The 27,792-nt window shown below is 40.1% G+C and overlaps 1 protein-coding gene across 1 annotated transcript in view; it reads right to left on the bottom strand.

The window, feature by feature from the left end:
* cdh13 (cadherin 13, H-cadherin (heart)) overlaps nt 1-27,792 on the bottom strand; it is a 295,317-nt gene that overhangs the window by 200,546 nt on the left and 66,979 nt on the right. Inside the window, exon 2 of the mRNA XM_085779939.1 lies at nt 12,654-12,774. Coding sequence (XP_085636065.1) covers nt 12,654-12,774 — 121 coding nt within the window. The remainder of the gene's footprint in view (nt 1-12,653; nt 12,775-27,792) is intronic.

The raw sequence follows: 27,792 nt of genomic DNA, 5'->3' as shown, positions 1-27,792 counted from the left end.
CAGAACAAGCTTACACATAGTGAGCAGTGAGATAAAAATTGATCTGATTAAATAAAATTTAATCATGCGCTTTATAGGAAATAAGAAACATACACTAAGTATTTGGGACAAACCACAGTTATGCCTCTACCTCTCTTGACATGATTATATTTAGTGCTATTAGATTCTTTACATAGCATGTGGACCTGTTGCAATTTTACGTTCAAACAGTTACATATGTTAAGTGCTGTAACACATCATTATTGCTGAGGGAGCAGGTTTTTAAACTCTGTGAAGATTCAGTGCTTGGACTCACAAGGCAAACAAAACAAAACAAAACAAAACAAAAAGCTCATTGATGGGCTTTCCACAGTGCATGGTGTATGAGCCTTAGGTTTCTAGTGAACCTGTTGTCTATAGAGGGTTTGAGACAAATATGACACACGGATAAATGAAATCCATTCTCTCTCAACACTGAACTCTCTGAATGCAAAAGGATCTACATGCTGAACCCGCCTGGATCTAAATGTGAGGTTTTGATTCTGTTCTGTCTGTATGCTTTTTTTCTCTCCTTTCATTATTTTTCAAATAAATCATCTATTGCACAGTCACAATTTGTGCTGTCTTCATTTTGGATTTCAAGAGCAGGATAATTTAGATCAAACTGGACTTGCTGTGGCATGAGAGGCTGGGTCCACTGGCCCACCGATCCACATAGAGTTTGCAGGTAACTGGAATGTTGGATTTCTCTTCATTATAAATGAATTGAATTTAATCAAATTTAAATGGGATAAAATGTCAGTAAAGTACCACTAACTCCACATGCAGCATTTTGGAATGATTAGAAAATAAATTTCTATTCATTCATATCTGTGACATATTCAGATGTGTCACTTGAGGAAAAACTGGCAAGATGCTACAGCCTCAAAGTGAAAGACCACATGTCGCACAGGTATTGGCCTCTGCTCTAACCCATTAACGAGGGAAAACCAAAATGGAAACCAAGATGTTCTACTGCTGAACATATCCACTGCTGTTATTGTTTTCTGTGTGTGCCTTCTTTTCTTTGCATTGGCATCAGGTTACAACACTTCTCAGTCCCAGAACAATCTCTTGTCAGTAAATGTGCAATATCTACAGGACTGTACCTTCAGAACTTTGGCATCAACATGGCACCACAGTCATTTCGTGTGACATTCCTAGTCTCTAAGTTCATAGCAGGTCTATTCTGGCCAAAGCTGAGGAAGGGATATTTGCCAACCGATTTCACAGCCAAGCACAAAAAAAGAAAGCTGAAAACTTCCTGCCAACTGTAGTAACACCCAAACCTGTCAGTCAAACAGGTTTGCATGTTCCTTTGTGTGTAGCACAGACACACACAAAGGAATACCCAAACACACATAAGCACACATACAGTCACACATACCCATATCCATACGCAAACGTAATTTCACACACTAGCCAACATCCAGCAATGCGCAGGCACCCAGCGATGCATTCAAGCATTCAGCCAGATCGATATGCTTTCAGGAAGCCAGCAACACCCAGGCTGAGCCCCTGAGGCTCCGGCCAAGTTACTCAGCACTTTCCCTGGCCACTCAAGAGGAGCCATGCTGGGCTCTAGGCTAAGAGCCAAAGACAAGAAAGTAGCATACGGGAGGAGAAAAACTTTTGACACAAAGTAATTCTGTCACTTCCATGACAGCAGCCATCATTATCTCCTTAGTGAGTGCACAGTTCACATGAAATGTCTGGTTAAAGGTCTTGTTGAGGTATAGCCTTTGTTGGTGCAGTCAAAAGTGCACTGTCAAGGTTTTGAGGCTTGAAAGAACTCTTTTATCCCCTCTATGAATGTTGCCCCAGTGTATTACGGCATCTTCACACAAAAAGGCTATTGGGAGACAGTGTATCTTTTTTTCATTTCATTGCTATATCTGTTATGCCCTTGTTAAATGTCATATAAAAGCCCAATTCTCATTAAACCAAATACTTCATGCTATCTGAAAGATGAAAACATAAGATCCATTCCAGGAAACACAAGGAATGTGTTTGTAAACATATGCTTTAGATTAGATGATCATTACTTGAATACTAAGTCTGACTGTAGAAGACAACATATTTCACCGGTGCACACAAAGGACATATAAATATGGGGAGGGAGAGAGAGAGATGGAAGAACGTTTAGCCTGTAGTGGGAATACTCTCATATTCTTTTGACTGGCTATCCCCTCGAGGAAAGTTTCGGGTATTTTCTTATACCAGAATATGAAACAAGGAGAATGCTGAGGAAAGACTGAGAGAGTGTGCAGTAACAATATGATACAACTATGAACAAAAATTCTGAAGCACTTTGATGTCATAAATATATGAACAAAATGGAGGGTATCAAACTGAGTGTGGTGTCTTTATCATTTTAGTGACATTATTATGCAATTAAGTTTAGATTTGACCCAAAGATGGAGCATGAAAATGTGAAGGTAAGCAGACTAGACAGGATTTCTGATTCCGACTGATATGTGGATCCTCTTTGAGAACTGGAAATTCAGGGATTGGCAATGTTCACATGTTTGTCGTCTTATTGTGAAGGAACTGGTATTCCAAAATAACACAAAACGGTTTCCTATGTCACATCATTGAAACTGAACTTTCCTGTTCATAATTAGACCAAGGCTTTTTTGTAGTGCATGGAAATAAACAAGGAATGCATGGAGAGGGGGCTATAAAATAATGAGGTGCAGATACGGGAGTGGATGATTTGTTTGTGACAATGAAAGACTAAAAAAATATGTAGTACCTTTGACGGCTGTCCTCTGCAGCTGCTACTGAGAAAACCATGTTTAAAGACTATAAACATAACTGAGAAGGGAAAAAAAGAACTGCATGGAGCCACACACTTGCACACACAACTAATTTTACATTGGCAGATAAACACACACCACCAATACAGCTGGAGCACATGCAGTGCTAGGCAACAGAATAGCGACGTTAATTATCCGATTAAATATAATCAGCTTCATAACCTTTTGATATAACATAAAGAATAATTGCATCACAGCATGTAGTGGGCAAGTGAGCCGATCAAAATGAGGAACAAAGACAATCTCCTTCCTGCACAAACAAAGCACCCTTCATATGGTAAAATCAACCTACTCATTTTATCATGCATTCTATTATTGTTATTATCTAATAATAATAAATCAATTTCTCACCAATGTTTAATGACATTAAATGTGACGTATTCCTTCTCTATCCATCCATCCATCCTTCGCTGATCTGTGAGAGTTGTAAATGTCTGTCTTCATATACATACAGTAGTGATGGAAACCAATGTCTCATTTCCCCAAATCTGGATGAACTGCATGTTCAAAGTAAATGGTAAAAGGGTTTTAAAAAAAGTAAATTTTCAAGGGCTCTTGATCATCAAAAAGAAAAAAAATCATTCAATTTATTGTACCCTTGCTTATAGGAATGGAACCACCACATCTGATCGACAGGGTTTCTCAAACTGTCACACCAGGAAAGGGTCTATTGACATGGTATCCAGTGGTTCGAAATGCTGTTACACCAACCCAGTGAAGCTGTCTTGGGCCAAATTAATCTCCCGAGTGCAGAGAAACTATCACAGCACAAAACCAAAGCTAAATTTAAAGTTTCTAAAAAGGGCAGTACAAAGGTCATTTTCTTCCAAAGTAGATCAGACAGACCGAAAATCAACACATCTCATTCCAGTCTACAAAACTCACTTTGCTTTCTCTCTTTACCACAGACCTCAAACTGTTTTAAGAAATGTCAAAAACAGAAAAGAAATGCATACTGTGATCATGTCTGTTCAACAATGTTATTTGAATAACGTGAACTCATTCATGACTGTAATTGGCTGGTTCAGTCTTTTGAAAATGGTTAAATCCAGCAGAAAGAGCTCTCGTCTTTGAGGGAGCTCTCAACGCATCTGAGCAGGAAGAAGAATTCTGCTGGAAGAACCACTTCCCACATTGATAAATATATGCATGAACATTTATTCTGTTGTAAGTTAACAGTACCAAAAATATGGCTATAGGGAAGGTAAAGCTGCTAAAGCTGCAGAAGCAAACAACAGACCAGTGTATCAGCCTGATAATAGTGAGAAAAGTCAGGACACTTCTCTTCAGGTGTTTGCCAAACCGCTGATGAATGTGCCAGTGTTTATGAAGGATGAATGGGACAGCTTTTACAAACTGATTAATGCAAGCATGACTGCAGTGCTCTGTCTGAGCTAAAGCAATCTCTATGGAAGTGGATATTTATGAAAATGAACATTTTTATGACTTAAATGCAATAGAGCACAGAATGATGGCAGTCCCAATGCTTTTGGCATAGTGTAGCCTAACAAGTAAAATATAGGGAAATAAGACTTAAGTTGTAGAGGAAAGTCCTTGCAGAAACCCCTGGCGTTGCTTAATTGAAACGGTGAGTCGTATAAGCTGTAACTTTTTATATACAGATTTATGCTCAAGTAGAAGACTGTCTCTTTAAAAAGAGCTTCTATTTTAAACAACAAATCTACAAGATGTTCCCAAGCAGGTTCCCAACTGGTGCAAACTGCTCTGATTGACTGCGGTCTCTGATTTGCGAATCAAGATGTGCCAACGTCTGGTCAGAATAATATAATATTAATCTTGACAGTTCATATCTGCTCGCCAAAACCTGCTCCCTAAATTCCTTCAAAGCTGCAATTAAAAACATCATGTTACTAATTGATGAACACCCTCTTAGTGAACAGCCTGCATTGAATTAAACATGTGGAGTTTTATTTTTCATTCCAGGAGCGCTATGAATGATGTTTGTTAGACCTACTAGCAGATGTACTGCAATTTGCATCAGAAATGTAAATTTCTTCCCCGTTAAGTAGGTTAGGCAGAGCCAGCACATGAGTATAGGAAGGAAGTAAGAGTGAGCTTCTTCAGGGGGGGAGAGATCGGGAGCGACAAAGGACAGACACAGAAGAGATGAAGAAAGAGAGAGAGGGGGAGAGAGATATATCAAACAGCTGCCAGTTGCACCATGATTGCAGATGGGGTCTTGGCGCTAGTGTCCCCATGCCCCTGATGCTCTGTGATTGCAGCCTCTACAGGCCGCCTCTCAGGGCTGCTGATGCCAGTTTGTATTCCAGTGGACCAAGATGCCACTTCACAGCCAGCAGCAGGTGTACTGACGGAGAGGTGAGAAATCCATCTGAATGTCATACACAATCAAAATAATAACATTTAGAAAATAGAATACAATTTAGCAAATATAAAGCACATAACTGAAACATGATCTGATGTAATCCCGGTTCCAAGTTCACTGTTACGGATGGATACAATCACTGCTCTGTTAGTGTCATATTCAGCTGCAATAGGCAAAACATGCTGTAACCTAGTCAACATTGTGGAGTACCTTCCCTCAGTACATGTCTGCTGAAAGTGTTCCTAATAAGTGAGCTATGCCAATTTGAAATGTGACAGTTTAATGTTCATGGCCCCAGAAACATCTTAAAATTTATTACGAACTTGTAGGACAATTCCGATCTGTGTTAACCTCCATGGGGACAGTTTTCAAAGTTTTACCTATATCTGAGGTCGTCAAAACTAAGAGTTTAGCAGATTATGTAAAGCACTATTTGTAGAGATGAAACCAGAAGTGAGTGGACCTATAATGTTGATCATAATGCACAGCAACATTATGTGCACACCCACGGGAAGTCCAGTTGGTCTGACTACTGTATGTTTATCTGGCCCCCACAGACCTCATTTCACTGTGTGATGTAGCCAAAACCCCCATATGTCAGCACTGGTCAAAACTAAGGTTTAACAGCTGTAATAAACCAAAGTCGTATTTAAGAGTAAGTATACTAGCCAGCAGATATGACTGGATTTTGACCCCAAAGGCAATATTCTCACTTCTTAGAAGAAAATGCTCCTGTGTTCAACTATTTATACAAGACCTTTTACCATATTAGCTACAACTCATTCACAATCACTCACCATTTTAGGATATTTTCAGGGTATAAAATTCTGCAGAAGTGAAGTCAAACTCATTTTGGCAACAACATTTTGAATGATCCCTCAGATATATCAGCATGTTATTTTTAAATAATTTAGTAATTCTACCACATCATGTCTCTGTTACTCACAGCAAATCACATTTTAAGAGCCACAGAGCGGCCCACGTATGGCGTAACTGATCGTAATTCTAGTCAAAAAGCCTCATTGAATTTTCCTATGTCACAGATGATTTCAGATCAGCCACAAAAGGATTTGCTGCCACTTCAGCTTAATATCCCAACTCTCTTCCCTCTATGGCCTCTTAGCATTTCCTCTCCTCTGTCTGCAGCATCATCCTCCTGCTCTCATAACCTCCCCTAGTCACTATCCACAAGCAGCCTCCAGTCACACGTTGACCCACATACAGGTGAATGTAGCTGTGGGCCATTTCCATATGGATTACTTCATTATCTTCACCCACACAACACCTCACGTGTATTACAAATAAACAACATGCCCACATTACACATGTTGTACCTGCTGTATAAAGCTCAGATCCACAAACACATGGAGAAACACCCACCACACACACATACAGTACCTGTATACACACAGACACACATATACACACCTGCATACCCATACTTTTAATGGCCTTTCCTGTAATTAAAGTCATTTGTCAGAAGCACACCTTGATTTATGGTCAAATTAAAAATACACCGGAAAAGAAGCTCCTGGTCCTGGTGACTCCGGCTACAGAGGGTGATTAATTCTCCACCATTACAGGCGTAAGAGTGGCATGATCTGGATATGCACCCTCTCACGCCAAGAGAAACGAATGAGAGCCTAAATCCCTGCATCCACAATATGGATGACAAGGTAGGTGTAGTAGGTGGATGCCTGGGGTGTCACAGGGTGGTTACAGTGTACCGAGGGTTGTGTAAGCCAGGTTATGATGCCAAAATTAGTAAGTAGAGCAATAATGTGTGGGACACAGCTGTTTTAAGTCACCATAGAGCTAGACTGTTTATAGCCTCGCTCCATCTCCGTGCAGGGAATCTCCATTTTTAATTGACTTTCTGCTTTAGTTTATGCAAATACCACAAGACAAAACACATTTGGCTGTGGGCCGGAAACCCAGTGGTATTTTGCGGAATAACATCAATAAACAGATGGTTAAAATATGCTCTTATTATGCTTACTGGTAAATATAATGCTTGTAATTCCTGCAGTTAGTATTTTACCGAAGAACATCTGATGGCTGTTTGTTTGCCTAAAGTTACAGTGGTGGTGAAATAATAAGGTACTCAGCGGTATTACAAAAGGGTTGAACGGATGTGCTACAGTAGGTGTTTCATTTACAGTGAGTAATGCATTTAGTGGAAAAGAAAGCAGTGTACCACAGCAATCTCTCGCATGAGAACTACCACATTTGAGTGAAGTGTAGGTGAAGAACCTTTACAGCGGCAAATAAATCATAAAACTAATCTCGCATATGCTGCATGATGGAGTATTTGATCAAAGATAAATGTGTCTTAGTGGGTGGGTGTGTGTGTGTGTGTGTGTGTGTGTGTGTGTGTGTGTGTGTGTGTGTGTGTGTGTGTGTGTGTGTGTGTGTGTGTGTGTGTGTGTGTGTGTGTATGCGTGTATGCGTGTGTGTGTGTGTGTGTGTGTGTGTGTGTGGTCTACAATGTAACAAATTCCCTGAACAATATTTCTGAGCAGGAAATACAGCAAACTTTATCACCTAAACTTAGAAAGCAGAGCCAAGTAGGACAGAGGCAAAAATAAAACAGATGAGAGAGCTGTTCCATTTGTACAATTTATCAAAAACCACTAAGTTATATCAGAATCCAAGCACTTTTAAATTGCTTCAATGATACAGTCAGGGGGAACACAGGCAAGAGACAAGGATTGTGCCAGCGAAGAAGTCTTTGGAGCTTAATGCGGTTAATAGGCCTCAGGCCTCATGCCAGCCAGGAGAGCTCCATGTCCACACACTGCTCCCAACATCAAGTGGAAGGCTTTGCTAGCGATGCCAAGCCCGGGGAGGGCCTTCTCCTTCAGGTAAGCTTTTCAAAGACAACTCTTAGGGAATGCTTGATTAAGCAATGTGAGTGATGCTATATAAAATGCTAAAGGCTGCCATGTTTTTGGGAATAATCATGTTTGGTGGTGGGATTGCAGAATGCCTCACAGTGCCTTGGTTTTGCTCTGCAGGATACAGATAAGGTGGCTCTGCTCATTTCTTCTCCATATTTTATGGGCTGACAGCATGGTGCCCTATACTGTAGCTTCCCAGTACGCCATAAAATCAAAACTGCATTTTTACCTTAGGTTTGCATAAATTAACAGATTATAATGTCTTTTTATAAAGGCCTCTTGGAGAAGGCGTACTCCTGGCTATAAATGTTCATAAAGAAGTCCAGTTTCTGCATAGGAGCAGTATTACCAATATCATGAGGTATGATTATTTCTGACGACCGGCCATGTTGGTGACAGCGAACTGCATCAACTTTACTGCCACCTCTGAGAGGGCAGCAGCGAGGAAAGAAACAAACAGCTTGCAAAACTAAGGTGAGCTATAACACCATCTAAAAATCAATACATCTCATTGCTGTATTTCTCTGCATCATGACAGAACCTGCTGAGAAAAAGAACTATTAAAGTTACTTTTCACAACTGACAACCTAATTCATTCTTTGGTAAATGTCATTCACCGCCTGCTCTGGCTAATGCACTTCAACCCTGTGGAGACGCCGTTTGTTCCTTGGAACACTAAAGAAATACAGCACTTCTCACTACAACGGTAAAGCACATATTTGAATTCCTTCTTCAATCTTAAGGACGTTGGCACTTTCAGAAAAACACAGTGTTTTTTGTGCATCTACAGAATGTTTCCTAATGGCATTGGTTGCTATTGCAGTGAAGCAGAGACAGCAACAACACTGAATTGGCAGGAAAATAAAGAATCAATTGCACACAATTATTGGTGGGTTTGCTGTGAAAGTCTTGTTCACAAAAGGTACATAAAAATTATTCCTATCACTCAGACACACAATCATGATTCTATCACTTCAGCTGATGTTACACTGATGATGTGTCTGTAATTCATACTCCACTTCAACAGATTCCATCATGTAAACTTGAATAAAAGATGCTGATTGCTGCATTTTTGACCATTAAAAAACAAAAAAGAACTCACAGAGTGTCAGCTTTTCCAAAAGCCAGCAATCCCACCACAATTACTACAGAAAGTGTATATTCTAGTTTCATAAATTGGAGTCCACTTATCATTGTACTCATTATTTTCCTCAACATCAGGTCAAACATATTTTACACCTGAAGAAACTCAACATTTTGGTAAAAGGAAATATCCAGACTTTTCTATTGAGGATTCAAGGATTCAGCAGCAGCTTCTGTTTACAGGAGGAGGGCAGCACCTTCAGGCTGTACCAGCTCGTAGCTGCCTGGTCGTGTGGAGTCAGAGAGAGGAGGAGGTCGGTGCAGGAGTTAGTTAGTTTAACACAAAAGTTGTAGCATGATGTAGTAGGATGTTGAGTTTCTTTCATATTTTGAAATTAATCTCTGCTTTGTTCAGAGTGGTTTTCATATTGAGCTGTAGTCCATAGGTTTTGTGAGGTTAACTACTAAACACTTCAATATAGCAATGCAGACGTTAGTGTAGGTTTTTAAAAACATCCATTTTGTACACTCTTACAGTATATGTGGAAGAAAGTATTCAACATGAAGCGGTCACATGGTTAATCTTTCATTTGTATTAGGTTCAGTTGCTCTGATTGAATGATGACACCACTGAGACTACACAATCATATCATGTAATCTAGCAGGGATAGAGACGGAGCTCCCCTTCTCTCCTGAGGACCATGTGTCGTACACAGGCTATCTATCAAAATAAAACCTTCTCTACTTCGATCTATACATTTATACTGTTTGAAATTATGAGCCTACAGAGATCATGAGGAGAGAGAGAGAGAGAGAGAGAGGTTCACCACTGGCATTTGTGACCTACCCATTTTCCATTTTGCTTCTATTTGCACATATATCAATTTTTCATGTAAGCTCCGACTAGCTGAGGAGGAGGAGGAGGAGAGGAGGTGGAGTGCATTGAGGACAGACAAAAGTGAAGGATAAATAGCAAGAGCAAGAGTCTGAGAGAGAGGAATCGTGCAACAGTAGTGATGCTGTTGGGAAACGAACAGTCAGGATGCCAAGAAAGACAGAGAAAGAGTGAATGTTTGCACACTGGATACAGCGTGTGTTTGTTTCTCAGATATGGCCATTAGCCAAGATGGATGTCCTTGAACCCGAGTTTGCGCCAACAGGTATCTCTTGCTAACAGACCGCCCCTCCACTGGTAATTACACAGGAAGGTCTACAGCAGGTGGCACGGGGCTGAGCAGAATTTACATAAATCTGCATGTGTCACTGGGCCTGGCTGCAGCCTCTGGCACTCTGTATGAATCACCCTCACACTCAGCAGACAATTTGTTCAAATTTAACAAAATGGATGGTGGGAAGGTAAAACAGTCTCAATGCACCCTCTGAAATCCATATATATTGGTGAATCCACTGAATTATTTGTGCTAACAAATGGCTCTCCCTTTCACTTTTCTTTGAAGTCACACACACATACACACACACACACACACACACACCATAAGCTGTGCATAAAAACAGATGTACTGTACTTCTCTGTTATTTCACTTCACTTTGCTGTTATAAAGCTAACATGCTTGTGTCTGATCTAATCTAACAATGAAAGTTGAAATATTAAGCCTTACTTGCTTCCTTTGTCAAATGTCAAATCTTTTTTATTCAAGCATGGTATATCTGTGTGTGTGCAGATTTTCATACAAGCATGCTTCTTGTACTATCTGTGTATATCTCCATGTAAGTATGTGTAGTGGCCACTAGAACGCCTATGCTTTTGTCCATAACTTGTGAGGAATGGGATCCCCCATGGTGAGAGGTGTTTCTGCTGACAAGAGTATATTCAAGGTAATGGAACCACTCTGTCGTCCAAGAGCAGAGCACTAAAGCAGAACTGAGTTCTGTCTCCTACTACACGCACCACTGAGCCTCCAGATGACAAAATGTCTCACTGGCTGACCGAATCAAACACAATAAAGCCAAAAAAAAGAGAAAGAAAAATAAGACTGAAGGAGAAAATGCTCAGATTTGTCATATTTTGTCATCTAGATTGGGAAGTATGTATTTTCAATTGGAAAAGCTGTCTGTCAGTAGAGTGGCACTTAAGAAAAAGTTTGTGCTGTGTAAGAACACCTCTACAAACACTTCATGACACTTGAGCCATAAAAGAAGTAATGTGCATGTCACTGAAGCAGGTAATGACAATCCACCAATGTAGCCTCGTAATGTGGAGAAAAACACAGTGGGATGATGAAATAAACGAGGAAGTGGTTGAATAATGAACATGGAATGAAAACAAGTCCCATAATAAATGACAGACTGCATTAACAAACTATAAATTATTCCCATTTGAATTTACATATTTCCATTGTATTTCATCATCTTAAAACAAATAAAACAGCAACAACTGAATGCAAAAGTGAATGAATTATTAAGCAAATGAATTAGTAAAAACTTCCTTAGCTCTGTAGTATAACTACCGGTGGCTGACTGATTCTTGTTGATGTCTGTAGAGAGACTCACTACCCCAGTGGAGCAGACTGCAGCCAGCACACATTATTACTGATCTCTGTGGAGACAGAGTGGAGGCTGTGTGGATGGGCATTGCCAGAAGGTCCCAGAGGAGCTAGCTGGACCAATAAGTTGTGGCAGCAATACAGAGTTGAGAATGGGCTTGTGTGGTCTGAGTTTTGCAGTGCAGGAGTCTGTGGGGAGCCTGACTGGTCACAGCAGCAACAAAAGGGCGACAAGGCATGCCTCCGCACTAGCTCAGAGATAGCACTGAGCTTTGGTGATTATGATTCTTCAGCAGTGAACCCCACGACCTTCCTCTCAACTCTGTCTCAAATCTTTAATGTATTTATTATAAACCTGCTGAGATCAAACACGCATTTCTGCATAAAAAGGAAAATACAACCGAGAGGCTGCTGGGGACTGAGTTCTCCAGAAGGCTCTGTCGACTCAAGCAAGGTAACTGGTGCACTGGGACTGAAAAGCTGCAGCATAATAGTCACAAGGCAAACACATGCATATGAGCACACAACACATGCACAGTTAACTGAGCAGCCCAAAGCTGTGTTCAGGGGAGGAACAAAAGAGTGAGAAAAAAATGACTTTTGTTAATATCATCCAATCAAGGAGAATAATTCATTTGCAGACACAAGTTATTTGGTTATTATTGTTGTGCATAGAGGCAACCAGCTCTATCTCCTGTTTGGAACAAAAACACATGAATTCTAATGAGTGTGAAGCATATTCAGCCAAATACACACACATACACACACACACCCTCCATCATCTTGGCCTGGGGGAAGCCATGCTTTGCTCTGTTCAGCTCACCTACAGTAGATATGGTGCTGTTCAACTCCTCAGATACCAGACAGGCAAACTGAGGGTTTAGGAGTTGTATGTGTGTATGTGTGTGTGTGTGTGTGTACACCAGCAAACCAGAAAAAGTTAAGATTCACAACAGTTACTTTCAGTTTCATTTTCACTGACCTTGTACAAGAGGCTGGCCTTTCTGGAAAGGTCCACCGTACGCCACCTGGTAGTGTTTGACCTGGAAGCCAGGTACACAGCCCTCATGGCCTCCATCCTCTTGGCCACCCACATGGACAACCTGCAACACAGAGAACAAAGCAGAGATTAGGACAGTACACACGAGCAAGTTATTTCTGTGTAGGTAAACCTGGCAGGCACAGGCAGGGGGATAGATTGACTGTTTCTCTTAAAAAAAAAAAGAAAGACTTAATCCGTATTAATTCTACATAAACAACATCAGGCCGAAGCAGATAAACATGCAGTGGAAAAAATTCAGTTTTTTCTAAAAGTTTTTAAACTATTTCAAAAACACAAAACTGATTCACCACTGGAGTTTTAGGATATTGTCAGATTCACCATGGCAAAGATCAATGAAGCAAAACCAGGGACATCATGTTTTTATACACAAAAATGGATTAGTGACCAGTTTTTTATATTTATATATATATATATATATATATATATATATATATATATATATATATATATATATATATATTTTAAAAGTCTTCAAAAACTTTCCAATAGTTGCACAGGTAGCATCAGAGGTGGGCAGACAAATCATATTGTACAACAAATGAATCAGGTAATATCAATGTTAATAACTGTACACCAGTTTAGCATGCAAGTCAGTTTTCCCTCTTTACCTTGAAAATTATTCATATTCATTTGTGAAGTACCTTTAATTTAAACAAATAACAAAGAGGCTTTGAGTAGTTTTTAGTCAAATGTAAGACTGGTGCTTTGCTAGATGGGCCAGATAGTTTTGTCTTGTGATTTAGTGTGAATCAGGCTTAAACTGATATTAAATAAAAGATTACTGTGACTTCATTCAAGGTTCGATTTAAAAAACCAAAGTGCTGAATGGCTTCCCTTTTTCCTGCTCTGAAGGTCGAGATATCGTTGGGCTGCTGTTTTGAATTTTACAATTCTCTGCCACGCTGCCTTTCTTGCTTTTCTCCTCACTGACCTGTTTTCTCTGCAAATCACATTCTTTCAATTTAAAAATTGCACTGACATAAAAAACTTCTAACCCCAAACCACCACCCCTCCCCAAACAATAAACCTTATTTGAAGGGTTAATGTTCCCATGGAAACAAAGTGTAAGGTATCACGCCTCAACTGCTTCACAGAGAGACCAAATACAGCTACTCTAGTTAGGGACAGACACCGAGAAACAAAAATAACTGTTTAGGTTGTGTTTAAGTATATGATGCATTAATTCAAAGATACGTCTCCTGCTGTTTCTCTTCCACTGCAGAGTTTTTATTTATAATTTCATAATACCAATCCCAGCTGTGACCCACTTACAACTGCAGCTGAGTTTGTTTTCAGTGCATTAAGATAGTAAAGAAAATATTTCATTAGGTTATGTGGTTGTTTTGTATTTTACAGTTTCACAAGATTCAAAAAAGAAATTTCAGAAGTCAAGAGGGATTCAACTCAGTGAAGAATTAATTCAAGTGCAAGTTCAACACAGATTTATGGTTCTTTCAACCAAAGGTGAAGTTAGAGGTTGAAGAATGACTGCACACGCTGTGGCAAATTCTCTAGATAATGTACAATACATTACATTTTCTTCAAATGTAAAGGAAACCCAGCTGTCAGCCTGTGTTAAGGTCACAGGTATTTTGTCAGTTGTCAGCTAAAATTCCAGGGCCAGTTTCATTCAGACTTTGACTACGGCTTATACCTAACAAATAATCAGACCTCAGAGAGACATTTAAATCCATGTGCTGCACAAAGCAGTTTAGCGTTTGACTATCTCAAGCTGGACTGTGGCACAATAAATTCTAGGTTAAAAAGACTTCAACAGTTTCATCTCTAAAAACTCATTTGCGTACTTTCCCAGTGAATGACAGAGAGGGAGGTGGAGGTGGAGGTGGAGGGCGTCCTTCCAGTTACAGGGACTGCGGTTCAGACTTGAGTACATGTAGCGCAGCTCTAAAACTAACAAACCCAAACGATTTTCTGAAAACTCACCCATGTAGGTCAGATCTGCATTGAGAACTGAAGAACAATTAATGGCAGACTGTGTGTAAGCAAAGAGCAAGGTGGTGAACAGACCCATTGATCATCAATACGTCCACATAGCACTGTGAAAAGATTTCCATATAATGGACTAAAAGCACACTGGACAAGGTGTGCAGAGTATAGGGAAAGGTGAAAGATAATAGATGCACGTGTCATCCCACACTAGTGGTCATAATGAAACATTTTTTCCACCCCTCCCAGGTAGATGTGAGTGTGTAAAATGTCATGTTTTTTTATGTTTAAATGTCACATCTTTTCAGATTTAACAAACACACTGCTTTTCTGCAAAAACCTCTGGGACTCTATCTGGGACATCATTAACATTACACAGTAGGTGCTATAATTAGATGCAGCATGGCACATGTGATCTGTATCTGCCAAACTTTGCCATCTGTCAACCAGTGACATCCCACCTGCTCATCTTCATATCTCTTGACCCCCTCCTTCTAATAATTCCTCTGGAATAATCAAAAGTGCTTTAACAAGGAGATAATAACTGGATGCTGTGAGGTGTTGAGACATTATTCAGTAAAAGATTACAGTGAAATAATTCTTCCCCTTCAGATTAGAGGGAACAACATGTCCCCAGAAGGAATCATGCTAAGATCAATGTACTGTTGTACTCATCAAATCACAAAGACACAGTTTATCGCACTAGATTACAAGACCAGGGTAAAAGGCACATTCAGTTATATGATTTGTCATTAATAAGGTGGTAATTTTCATTATGTTTGTTTATTTAGAGCTATGAAACCTGAAACATTTTGTGAACTTTTGATAATTGGAAAAGGAAAATTAATAATTACAGAGAAAGTACAGTATTTTGTTGGGTTTGGAAGTTACAAGACTTTCATACAGCAGCATCTTGACTGTCTATGGAGATCTGTCTGTCTGTCTGTCTGTCTGAATGATGAACAAGCTTTGACAGACATTGAGTCACAGAGGTTATTACATGTAATGTCCCTGCAAAGTAATCATTGCACCCAGGGGATTTAGTGCGTTTCCTGTTGTCAAAATGTTAATTCAACTCTATCACTAGGATTCCTGACAAGGTGGGGGTACAATGCTCATTGGTCCATAAACTCAATCAGGTTGACTAAAGGGCAACGACCTGTCAGCATAACAAGGGTTCATGGGACACACATGCAAATGAAGAAAAATACATTACAACATGCACACATGTGCATGTGCACACACACGTACACTACACACAAACACAGGCGCAGTGACGTGCATACCCACAAACACACCACACGCCATGCACATTGCTCAGCATGACTCATAAACATGGACAACCATTTTAATGTCCATTAAAGCGAAAATATTACAACCAGCGCCAGTGGCTCACAGTAGGGCAGCAGAAGCATTAAGGCAAAGCTAATGACAATGTTGTTAGCAACGGAGACTGTTGTTGTGGGCAATACTCTCCATTAAGTGACCATTTAACTATGTACTAGAGATATGAAGGTTATATCAATTCAGCCTTTGAATACGTAGAGGCATTTTATAAACAAAGTCCATCTTTACACTGCTTTGATAGATTGCTCACTTACGTTGTTCTGTGTTTGTCAGCTATTTGAAGTGGGATTTGAGTTATTAGCTCACAGGGATTAGTTTGCAATGAACATAAATATCTAAGTCTGTTTCCAAGTGTACAGTATAAAACATAACGTGTGTTCAACCATGTAGGCCGATTCAGAACTTCACCTTTAGAACAATATTTAGGCCACTGAACAAAGTTTTGTTTTTTTATGTTGTGAGTTATCCAATATTTCTACTTTAGAATTATTCGTTGAGTGGTTGCAGATGTGTTTTGCTCCATGTTCATTTTTGAGTTACAGTACAAGATTCATTTTGAGGCTTTATTATGTTATATGATGATGATGATAATCTCTTACAGACAAATGTGATGTGTGAAAAATATGAAACATTTTCAAGAGCTTTCTTACATATTTTTTGTTATATTTTGTAATAATCTACCAGTTGAAGTTCCTTCAGTCCTGCAATGGCATATACTGTACTCGCTGGTATCCCAGCAACAAATCATTTTTGTTGTCATGTGGGGGCAAAGGGAGCAAAATGTCAACAAAACATGAATGTACTGTTGCATTTTAAGTGGTTAGGTGGGTGAGCAAACAGTTGCTTACCTCCTTATCCAGCAGTTCCGGAAAATATCAGCCTACATTTTTAGTTGTGTTTCTGGCTCTCTGCTGAATTTAAATTCAGTGTCCTTTAAACTCTACCAACAACTGTGTCTACCTTTTGGTCATGAGTAGGTAGTGTGCTGTGGGATCTTGGAGTTCTTCAGTAAAAGCAGCTGCATACTGTGCCTGAAAACAACACTATCAAACTGATGATGTAAAACCAACACATTGAAGTGAATGGTAGAACAAAAATTAGCTGAAACCCACCATATAGCTCTGTAAAATTCAGGAGAGCTTTAGATGCTCTGCAAGTACATTTCGTGACTCATGTTGTTTTTATATTGCCATTTGATACATTGCTATACTTAAAAATATTGACTATGACCACTTGAAAACAGGTCCATGTTATCCTGATTTAGAAATGGCTAATGAAACCCACCAAAAAATACCATGCACTCTAAATAAGGTGCTTCTAGCTGCTGAGAGTTTGTTTCTTCCCCCATCTGGATTGATACTCAAACAGCATTAGCTGTATATACCCACATCCTGTCACATGAAATTACATTTACATATACATATACCTCGTATCAAAGTGACACATTCGCTGGGTTCTGCTCTGTTTTTCCCTTGTGGAGGTTGTTTCTACTTTCTGTCCAATATTTAATACGTTGCCAAAATAAATGCAAAAGTACACGTAGATGCCATCTTCAATCACAGTAAATTCTAGAAGCTTCCTGACTAAACCATAAATAGATAAATAAATGTGCATCGGCAATTTAAGGTAATGCGGCCAACACAAAAAGCACACAGTGCACCTGCATAGAGAAACAGACATAGCCTACTGTTATGCGATTTGTATAAGATATGAATCAACTCTTCCTGAACCTCACAATATGTTTTCTCCGTGGGGGTCCAATAAAAGCATGAATTGATTTCTGTGTGTTTCAGCTTCACTATCTTGTCCGTTTGATGTCTCTGTGAAGCCATCATTGTTCTGCAGTGATTGGCTCGGTATGACGCTGCCAGAGCAGAGCGCTACATGGAGGGATTACTATGGTCCAGTCTAGGGGAAAACAAAGAGCCTTGGGTGCACGAAAACAATATCTATCCAGCAGGAGCAATTATCATGCTCAAGCAACGCTGGACCTGCAGAAAATTGTTGGTGTATTGTGCAGCAGCTTAATGAGATGATCGACACAGAGCCAAAGAGATAAATAAATCTGTGAGTGTTTAGTGCGATATGTGGACAAAGTGAGTGGGACAAACTGCAAATAGAGGATTCAGAAGATATGTACCGTGGCATTTAAATCTAGATCAAATGAGCCTTTGTCACACATACACTCACGCACACATAGGCATTTAGAAGCTTTCCACACAACCACCGGCAACTACCATAGTACCACCTGCCAAAGCACCCCTGGTTGGTCATCACAGACATACACTGCAATACAATATTATTCAATTTAAATATAGATGCAACAGAAAGAAGCACAGACATGAAGGAAGCACTGAAGTAGCGGCAGAAATCATTTGGGGTGGATTGGTTTCATATAGATCAGTTTGCATTAGGGAGAAATAAATACGGCTATCTACTGACAACCACTTGGAGTGTAGGTCTTTAGGTTTATGTTAGCTCTCTAAGTGCAGCGCAGCAAAGCTCAATCAGGAGAAAAGATCCATACACTTTACCTCCAGCATTAGATCACACTGTCCTACTAAGAGGTCAATTCCCAGCAAGGTGAAAAGTGCAGAACAGACACGTTACAATAGCTTTACTTTACTTAAGTATTTGCAACAAAACATACAGCACAGATCTTTAGATCTGGCTGTACAAGAATGTAAAAATTGTAGTATTGATAAAAATAAAAGGAGACTGTTGACGGATGACAACAAAACCACAAGTCTGAGTGATTTTTGTTCGCTGTTGTTGCTGTTGTGTTGTCTATTATTGTCAGTAAACTCATATTTGTGAGGGAGGAGCAGCAACGGGTCAGCTCATCACTTGAGAGTTTGACATCTGATTCAGTTCAAGTGTGAAGGACCAGTCAGGTGATTAAGGCAATGACTTGGCAGAGCGCACAGTAAATGTCACCTCTGGTGGAAATCAATACCGCCTCAAGAATCCACAGTACATCTGATAGATAGAGATGGAGAGGGCTGCTACCCCTGGTATTTGTTGAATAGGGTAAGGGGGGAGAGGCTGAGAGAGGCTGTGATAACTGTTAGAAGTGATGTCTGAGCAGATACGTGTACAGTACATGCAATATGTGTATAGAGCTGCAACTATCCAAATGTTTGGGGAGACTACTCAAGTAGTACTCGAGTACTCTTCTGTTGACGGGGGGGTTGGTGGATGGACCGGTGCTTGCTGTTTTACTATCCATCAGTGTATTTTCAAAAATTGTTACAATTATTAACCAGAGGGGGGCGCACAACAACAATTTCACACCGGGTGGCCATAATGTTTTTAATTTAGCCTTTATGCTAGACCACTTAAAATTAAGTCTTGCTGCGGCACAAACAGTGAGACCGAGATGCCGCGGGCCGCTGTGGCATGATACTGTGTTTCTCGAGACCTGGAGACCAGGCAGGATGGCCGACTGAGCGACCGACCGACCGATCCCTTCCCTTCATGGTCCGAGTAGTGAAATGGCACTCAGATGCCGCCCAAGCCGAGCGAGTACTTGGATATGGGCTACAGCCCTAGTATTTGCAATAAATACAAACAGATAGAGAAAAAAAGGGACTGATGTACAAAGTCAAAGGAAAATGAGAGAATTTCTGCCAGTCTAATGTCTTTATTAGTCAGATTTATGTCAGTCAGTGCTTTTTATTGAGTTTTACATAAATACTGTAGGTGCCTGAGGAGTCCTAGCAAAACACTGTAGAGTCGATCTATTTGAAGGTTTTATGTAAGAATACATTAGTCTGTTTGGCCTACAGCCATCTTTGTTTTTAAATTACCAATAAAATATTGTTTTCAAAACAAAATTGTGACCCACAGTTTAATGTTTGTCATTTTTTACAATCTGTTTCCCATGGAACTGAAGTACTGTATATTCATTGTGAACCTCAGACCTATTAGCTCTATTAGATATTGATAAAGTATCCTGTCGTGTTACTTCCTGTATACTCTTGTGTTCTTTGAGCCTGTACATCTTCAGCATGCATGTGTCACGGTCTGTATGGATTTAACCAGGGCTTTAGGTTCTGTACAAGATCAGAAGAATTGTGTATAATCTCATTAATTCTTGCAAATCTACCACTTATGTAGGAAGATCCTGCACACATATGGCCGTGTCAAATAATGTTCAGCCAACATTTGGAGCAGTGCAGAATGGAGGGCTACTGGTCAGAAGGACTGCATCCCAGATTTATTTCCACCCTGGTTGACATACTTGGCATGCTCTCACTTCCTCTCTCATCTCTACGAAGCCATGAGCTGATTATGAGCTCTCTTGCTTGCATATGCAAACCTGTTCAACAAAAAATGTGCCATTATCTACTTAAATCCTCAGGATTCTATATAAAGTTAATGTTACTAAACACCAAAGACCCGTTCAGCTAAGTGGGGGAAAAAATGAATTTCAGGCCCCAAATTAACCGATTTTCCACCGAGCCAGACAGCGTGCATGGATCTCTGTCTCTTGTCTCTGCATGCATGCTGGGTAGTTTGCCAACCATCCAGCCAGTCAGGCTGCCAGTAGCCTGACATTTCATCCAGCCACTGTCTCTCCTTCCCCACTCTACATTTCCCTTTTCCCCTCAATCTTACATTGTCTCTGTCTTCATCAAGGTAAATGTCAATGCACACACCTCACTATAGGTCTGGCTGACCCATCCAGGCCTGGCTACACACTACAGGCCAAGATGAAGCCGAAGAGGACAGCCAGGGAGAGAGAGGGGGGGGGGGGGGGGAATCAATCAGGTTGAGCCTCAGACACCTGCAGCTGGCAGGTTAGCCAGGCATGGAGCACCTGAGTCATGAAACCATCTGGTTCCTGGCCCGGGCTGCTGAACCCTGGCCACACCTGTTGGGCCTGTAAAACAACACTGGAGCAGTAAACACACAGCCCCACCATAGAGGGGGAGCAGCCGAGCGAAGAGAGAGAGAAAAAAAAAAAACCTTTGATGCTGGTGGGTGGTTGTTGTCACTGTGTGAATACAAGTCAGGTAGTAATAAAGGAGAAAGTGGAGGAGAATGAGAAAGATGAAACCAAATAAAAACAACAAAAAACAGTGCAATAACCACAGAGGAAAAAAAGAGGCAGATAAAGGGTTAGGGTTTACTTTCAACATGCACAAGGTGTGTGAGGAATGTTCTTGGATCAGATCTGATCTAATCACCATACAATAATCACAAACTACACACAGTTGTGACAAGCAACGTTAATACTGGCAGTAAACTTCTTATCTCTTTTTTGCTCCGTCCATTAACAATAAAGAAACCTGACAATGGAACAGCCCTCACACACTCACGGACTTCCCATGAACGCACCTCTAAGTCAGTGAGTCTGTAAGGGGTCGGATTGGAACTGGGCCTGTGTGTCTGTCCTGCAGCAGACTGGCAACCTGAGCAAGGTGTACAGAACCCCGCTTTTGCCCTAGCTCAGCTGGGATTGGCTTCAGCCTCCCACGACCCTGCAGGGATAAGTGGTGTAAACAAGGGATAGTTGGATGCATACAGTTGCATCTTACTAATTAAATTAATTGGTTAACTTCTCAAAGCATCAATTCTGTGTATGATGGCTACATTCAAAATGTGGAGGGTAAATGGGCCCATGAGAAACCACTGCAAGTTCAAGAGGACGACTTTGTAGATTAGGATGGTCATACGTAATGTGCTAATGACTGCTGCTGTTATACAACCAGCAGCAAGCATAGAATTTCAGACGAGATCATGGCCCACCTGTTGTTCTGTGAATTAACTGCGACCCGACCTTACTCTGCAAATTATAGATTAACATGTGCTGGTGTGACACAGCATGGGTGCTGAGTTTGAACTGGTATGCTTTTACTTAACCACCTACTGTACAGCCTCGTTGGAGGCTCACATTTGGCTGTATTCAAGGTTTTGGAAAAAGAATTCTAGACTTATCAACAAGTAAGTCATCAAGTAAACAGCGAACCTGTGAAATTATAGCAAAATGAAATATTTCTCAGGTTCTGTTGTACACCAGGTGCGCTAGTGTTAAAAAAAATTGTTTCACATTGAGATGGGATTGCAGAAACTAAGCGAGTAATTACCAAACTTCTATTCATAGAATTCACAGCCAAGCTGAGCTAACAGTAAGCACACATCAAAAACCCACTAATATGAATAGCAGGGAACAGCAGCAAATTGGCCTGGTGGCTCATTCATGGCATCTGAAGTGCATCCTGGCACTGGCCACCATACAGTATAATGAGGGCTTCCTTTACAAACTGACTTGATTTTGAAACTTTTAGTGTACATTTTATTCCAGCCGGCAAGTCCCATTGAGATGCAAATCCACTTCCCCAGAGGTTGGTATAGAGTTGCGTGGTAAGTGAGCAGGGGTAACCCTGACGGTATCATTTCCTCACCGTCACTCTGCTCAAATCCCTTTTCTAGTTGGCAAGCTTGTCAATACCTCCACCTCACACACCTCTCACTTCACCGCACAGGAATGGGAAGAGAGTGTGAAGTGAGGGTCTGAAAAACAAAAAGAGTGTCAGCTGCAGGCACCAGCTGCTATCCAGCAGAATTCATTTGAATGCACTTTATTCTTTCCCTGTTGGGATTTGGCATGTCAATCTGAGCACTTTCAGCTTCATCTAGATGGCATGTTCATTCACCTTGAAAGGGTTGTTTTGTCTAATAGCCTCAGTAAGTAAACCTGAAAAGGAGATAAATATACATAGTGACTTTCTCCTGTCTTTGTTTGAGTTTGTTGTGTCTAAACAATAGTCACAGCAAAGTTTTGCCAATTAAGCTCTGCTATGGCAGTGACAGATGGAAACCCAATGCAATGCACAGACTTCCAGAGCTAAAACGGTGCCACAGTGACAGGGAGGTTACACCTTTTCAGGTGCTATCTAAGAGAAAAGAGTGGTGATGTTATCACACTTTGCTCTCAAAGGCAGCAAATTACAATACAATTCAAGTTTGAATGTCTCTAATCAGGGCCTTGCTCCGAAACACAAGCTATTGAAGGCTGGCGTCATTGGATGATGTGCTGGGGTGAATGAGAAAAGATAACGTATAGGAAAGTCTAAGAAAGCGGATTCACCGTGGTTGTGTTACCACTTAGTCTGTGTCTAAAACTATTGTTGGGCAGCTGGTGGGGTGGCACTTTCGTATTGAGTCTGGGTGGTCGTTAGAAGTAAAGGATTGAGGTCTGTGTTTGTTTCTTCTCACAGTTTATCTGTTGTTATCAGCTTTCCTTTCTCCTCTCTTGCTGACCTCCATTCATCAAAAAGTTAACAGGCTGCTGCTGATACTCTCTCTTCAAGTACTCCTCCACCTTGGATTGACCTGCACCAAAACCTTCTCTTCTTTCGTTTTCTTCCTTCTTCCTTCCAGACACTACTTTCTTCTCAAAACTTCCTGCAAAAAATCACTCTTCCTTTCCTCCATTTCTCAACCTCCTCCAACTCTTTTCATGCTTCTCTGATTCCACCTACTCATCTTACTTCCATCTCTTAATAATGATAGAATTTGTGTGCTTTCTCTCTCACTTATGTAACATATCTGTATGTGTGAATTCAGTTAGACAGCATGCTAATCATGCCAATTGTCAGCCCAGAAAGGTTAATCAACATCTCAATTAAAACCTGTTTTGATTACGTTCCACTGGAAGAGGCTGAGACAATCAGCACACAATCCACCTGTGGACTATATTTGGAAGACAATGTTTTCTCAAAAGTAAAATGCATGTCATATAAAAATAAGACTTGCACTGGTGTTTTTCTCTTTCCATTCCCACATGTTTAATGCAGAGATAATTGAGGGCTGCACTGAAATATCACCAACGTAGATGCAGCTCAAAGGACGGCACTACCACAGTAAACAAACTAACCTCACCAAGAACAAATACATTTCCCATTATCGTTACCATTACATCATCACATCTGTACACTTCATCTCTCCTACTGAGGCTAGCATGATAACCCACAAGCCCCAGCCCAGCTGGCCTGTAGCTTCCAGTCTGCCCTGAAGAGGTAGGGTTTAGAAGACACATCATAACCTCTTATATTGAAAAGAACAACAATGGCTGAAACTCTTGGCAAGCCACCATCACCACCACCACCCACTCCTGGCAAGACACCACATTCTTTGGCAGAGAAAAACTTATATAGGCCCCTTAAGTAAAGGGATTAACTGTACAATGTCTGGTTTACGCCTCTTACGGGATAAGAAATCATTAAAATGTATAATTACTTGCCTGAAATGCATGTATATTCTCTGCAAATTCTTTCTAACTCCTTGTGAAAATATATAATACAGGTTCCTTGAGAAAAGTATGTTTAAAAGAGACAAAAATGCTGTATTAGCATACACAAAACATTTTTTTTTCTGTCTTTGCACCTGAGGGATTTCATCTCATTTACATTTTCCTGGCAAACTTAATAAGCACTGAACATCTAGACATTATGAAGTATTGCATGAGGGAGAATTTTTCTTTTGTCTCTCCTATTTTACGAAGAAAAAGGCAAAGAAACAATCTGGCATAATTATCAACAGCGAGGAGGAAAGCTCTTAACACACGTCATGCTTCATAGAACAGATAGGGGAAGACAGAGAATTTAAGTTTGACTGCAAGCCTATCCAGATGGGACTTGTGTACACTTTTCTATTTTCAGTCTTGGGAGTAAAACATAGTGTAGCACAAACGCAAACTGCACCTATACAATTGAATTTGCCCAATAATGTATTTCCTTTTAAAATATATTCAAAGCCTTCACGTCTCATAAGTCTACAAAAATGGACATTGTGTTTTTATAAAGTCAATTTAAAAACATTCCCCAGACACAGTGAAGGAATTTGATTCTTTTGATGGATCGTCAAAGGGGAGCTCCTAAGCTGATTTAAGGAGGTATAGGAAGGTACATTTTGAAATTCAGCCCTACATCCAATCCCATTTGATCCTGACCAAAGTACACTATAAATTGGGAATCATATTCCAGGCTGTTTCCCAGCTGTGGGCTCACACTCAGCTCCAATGCAAAAGTGGATAGATTATTTTCAAGCAGGCAATGCTGCCTGGCTCCATTGCCCTTGGAAGACATAAAACAATATGGATAAATATGCCATGCAGGCTTTCATGCTGCTCTTTTTGCCACTGCTGCCGAGTGATTCCACTTTTTACTCAATTGAGGAAACATATATTTGACTCCAGAGACATTATAGCGAGGAATTGTTTTCACACACATGACTCCATATTCTATTCTTACTCTTTATCAGTTGCGCGTCCTACGGTAATATATCCGATTTCAGCTGGAGCCTGTAAAACTACTGTACCTATCTCACGGTGACTGTAAAAGGTAAACAGGGGTGGTGGGATTGGATGATGGGATTACAAAAAGCAAAATATTTGTTTTTGTGTTTACAGATGGGCTGATCTGCTGTGTGATGAGGGCATGTTTTACAATTTGTCTTTTACTTTTACTTCTGTCACCAGCTGTGGTGTGTGAATGTGTGTGCAGTGTGCGCTTTGATGAAGTGAATTGAGGCCGAGGGTCATCTATTTCTGCCTTAGATAGGAGAGCTGCATCATTATAGACCTACAGCACCGCTTTCCATCACAGTCCTGTCCCTCAGTGCTACTGCCCCTCTTCCTTTGTCTTTTTGTTCCTCCTCTAACTAGAGGGAGCGGGGATTAAGAGAAGTAAGACGAGGGAGAGGGATATGGTGAGAGGGAGATGAGTCACAATCAGCCATCTCCAGCCACTTTGTCTTGATCACACCAAGCTGGCAGGTATTGTCACAACCCTGCAGCCATTGATCCTGCCCTTAGTGGCAACCAGAGGTGTTTTCTTCCCCTCTCTCACACTCTCTCTGCCCTCCATCTACAAACACTTAAGTGATTTGGCCCCTTTGACTATATTACCCTTACAAGATCAATGACAACTGATTTGGTTTCAAAGGAGCCGAGAGAAGCCAGTGATTAATAGCACATCACATGTGTACCATTACTTAATATTAAAGCATATTTACACACGCTACAGTAGACTCAGTAACACACAATGTAATACAGTCACAAGACCTGTAGCATGTTTTTTTATTGGCCACAACTCGAGCGTGATCAATTTTCTCAACATGCATTAAAACTTAGCTTGAGGTTAACTGAGTGCACATATAGAATTTGAATAATTGATGTTTCTTGTCAACAGTCTCGAAAACTGATTCAATTTCTGGAAGAGGGGGCAATTTCTAACCATTTTGGTATGCATCTCAGCATTCATTTTTCAATATTTTTCATCTCACATCTCTGCAGGATTGCACATATAACAAGTATTTTTCTGAATATTGGAAATAATTTTGATGAATCTATTTCCCTCTTTCAGAGGTTTATTACTGTAACAGCCCTTGGTGGTTGTTGTTGTTTTTTACTGTATGAAGTGTAATATGGATTTATGATTTGTTGCTGTACTTCCATTAAAGTCTTATGGAAGACAGATTTTTACAGAAAATTAGCAAGCAATTTTTAAAAAAATCCTTTTACGTTTCATTGTCATTGTAGTGTTTAAGCTGTAATTACAGGCAATCGAGTGAGAAAACATCATGTCAGCCCTCAACTTGTTATTCCCAGTCACACATAATTTTTAGACTCCAAGCCCAAATTGAGGTAACCCTAATGACAAGGATTATTTTTCTCAGACTTCAGAAAGCTCCCTCCAGAGCTACAGAAGACATTAGACAGCTGTTTTCACAAGCTTTACAGTTCTGTTCATGACAACTAAATCTTTATGCGTAAAATAAGTGGAATGCCCAAATCATAGTTGGAACTTCAACAATTCATCACGTCCTGTGCTCAACTGAATCGCAAAATCTGATGATATTTAACGGTGGAATTTGCCTTTAAGAATTTGACCTAGTTAGTTTGTGGATAAATATAACCTTAAGAAGACATGAAGTCGCTGACTGCCAACATTACAGTAGCCACCATTATGATGCAATGGACGATCTCTTCAATCCTTCTTGCTGCAGCTTTTTATTTAGGTCTTATTGTGTAATTCAGCCTCCAGTTCTTTTATGTCTTTTATTTCCCATTTCATGTTTCCAATTTCAAAAAAACATTTTTGCACAATGAAGTTTCCACTTTAGATAAGGAGCTGTAACCTAGCACAACAGTTAAACAGATGTTTAGTAATGTACCAACAGATCATGTATCATTAATGAGTAAAATGTGAGTTTGGGTGATTAAACATTTATCACGCAAATTAACATAAGTAATTATATTCTGGCAAAATCTTCTTTTCTTGTGAATAAGATATGATCACTTAATTGTTACAAATAAGTTCCCACAGCACAATTTATGCTAATTTACCTATATTCATGTTGTTTGTCACTGATATGAAGGTTTATAGATATGAACATGTAAGCGTTATGTTTATTCTGCATGATCTAAAAAGTGTACCAACAGTACATTAACATATGAATTGAAGGCTCACACTCTATTTTACTGAGATTACTTTGGAGGATTTTGATGCCCAACAGCAGCTAATGGATGTTTTAATCTCTGTATTTGGCTTCATTGGCAGCGCTAATTGCTTGTTAGTCCTCTCTCTTATGTGTTATGACTGTTTTTTTTTTTTTTATTAAAAAAAATATGCCTGCCACACAGCAAGGAGTATACCTCAATGTCTTTTTGTGTCATGTTCCCTATTGAGTTCAGAAGAACTCAAGACCAATTAGGTACAGCATGAGACAGGGCTATACACATGATTAGATTACG

Source organism: Trachurus japonicus, chromosome 6, assembly GCF_045865225.1.
Source record: "Trachurus japonicus isolate A0001 chromosome 6, Traja_1.0".
NCBI classification, from domain to species: Eukaryota; Metazoa; Chordata; class Actinopteri; order Carangiformes; family Carangidae; genus Trachurus; species Trachurus japonicus.
This window is presented reverse-complemented; position numbering and strand designations above follow the sequence as displayed.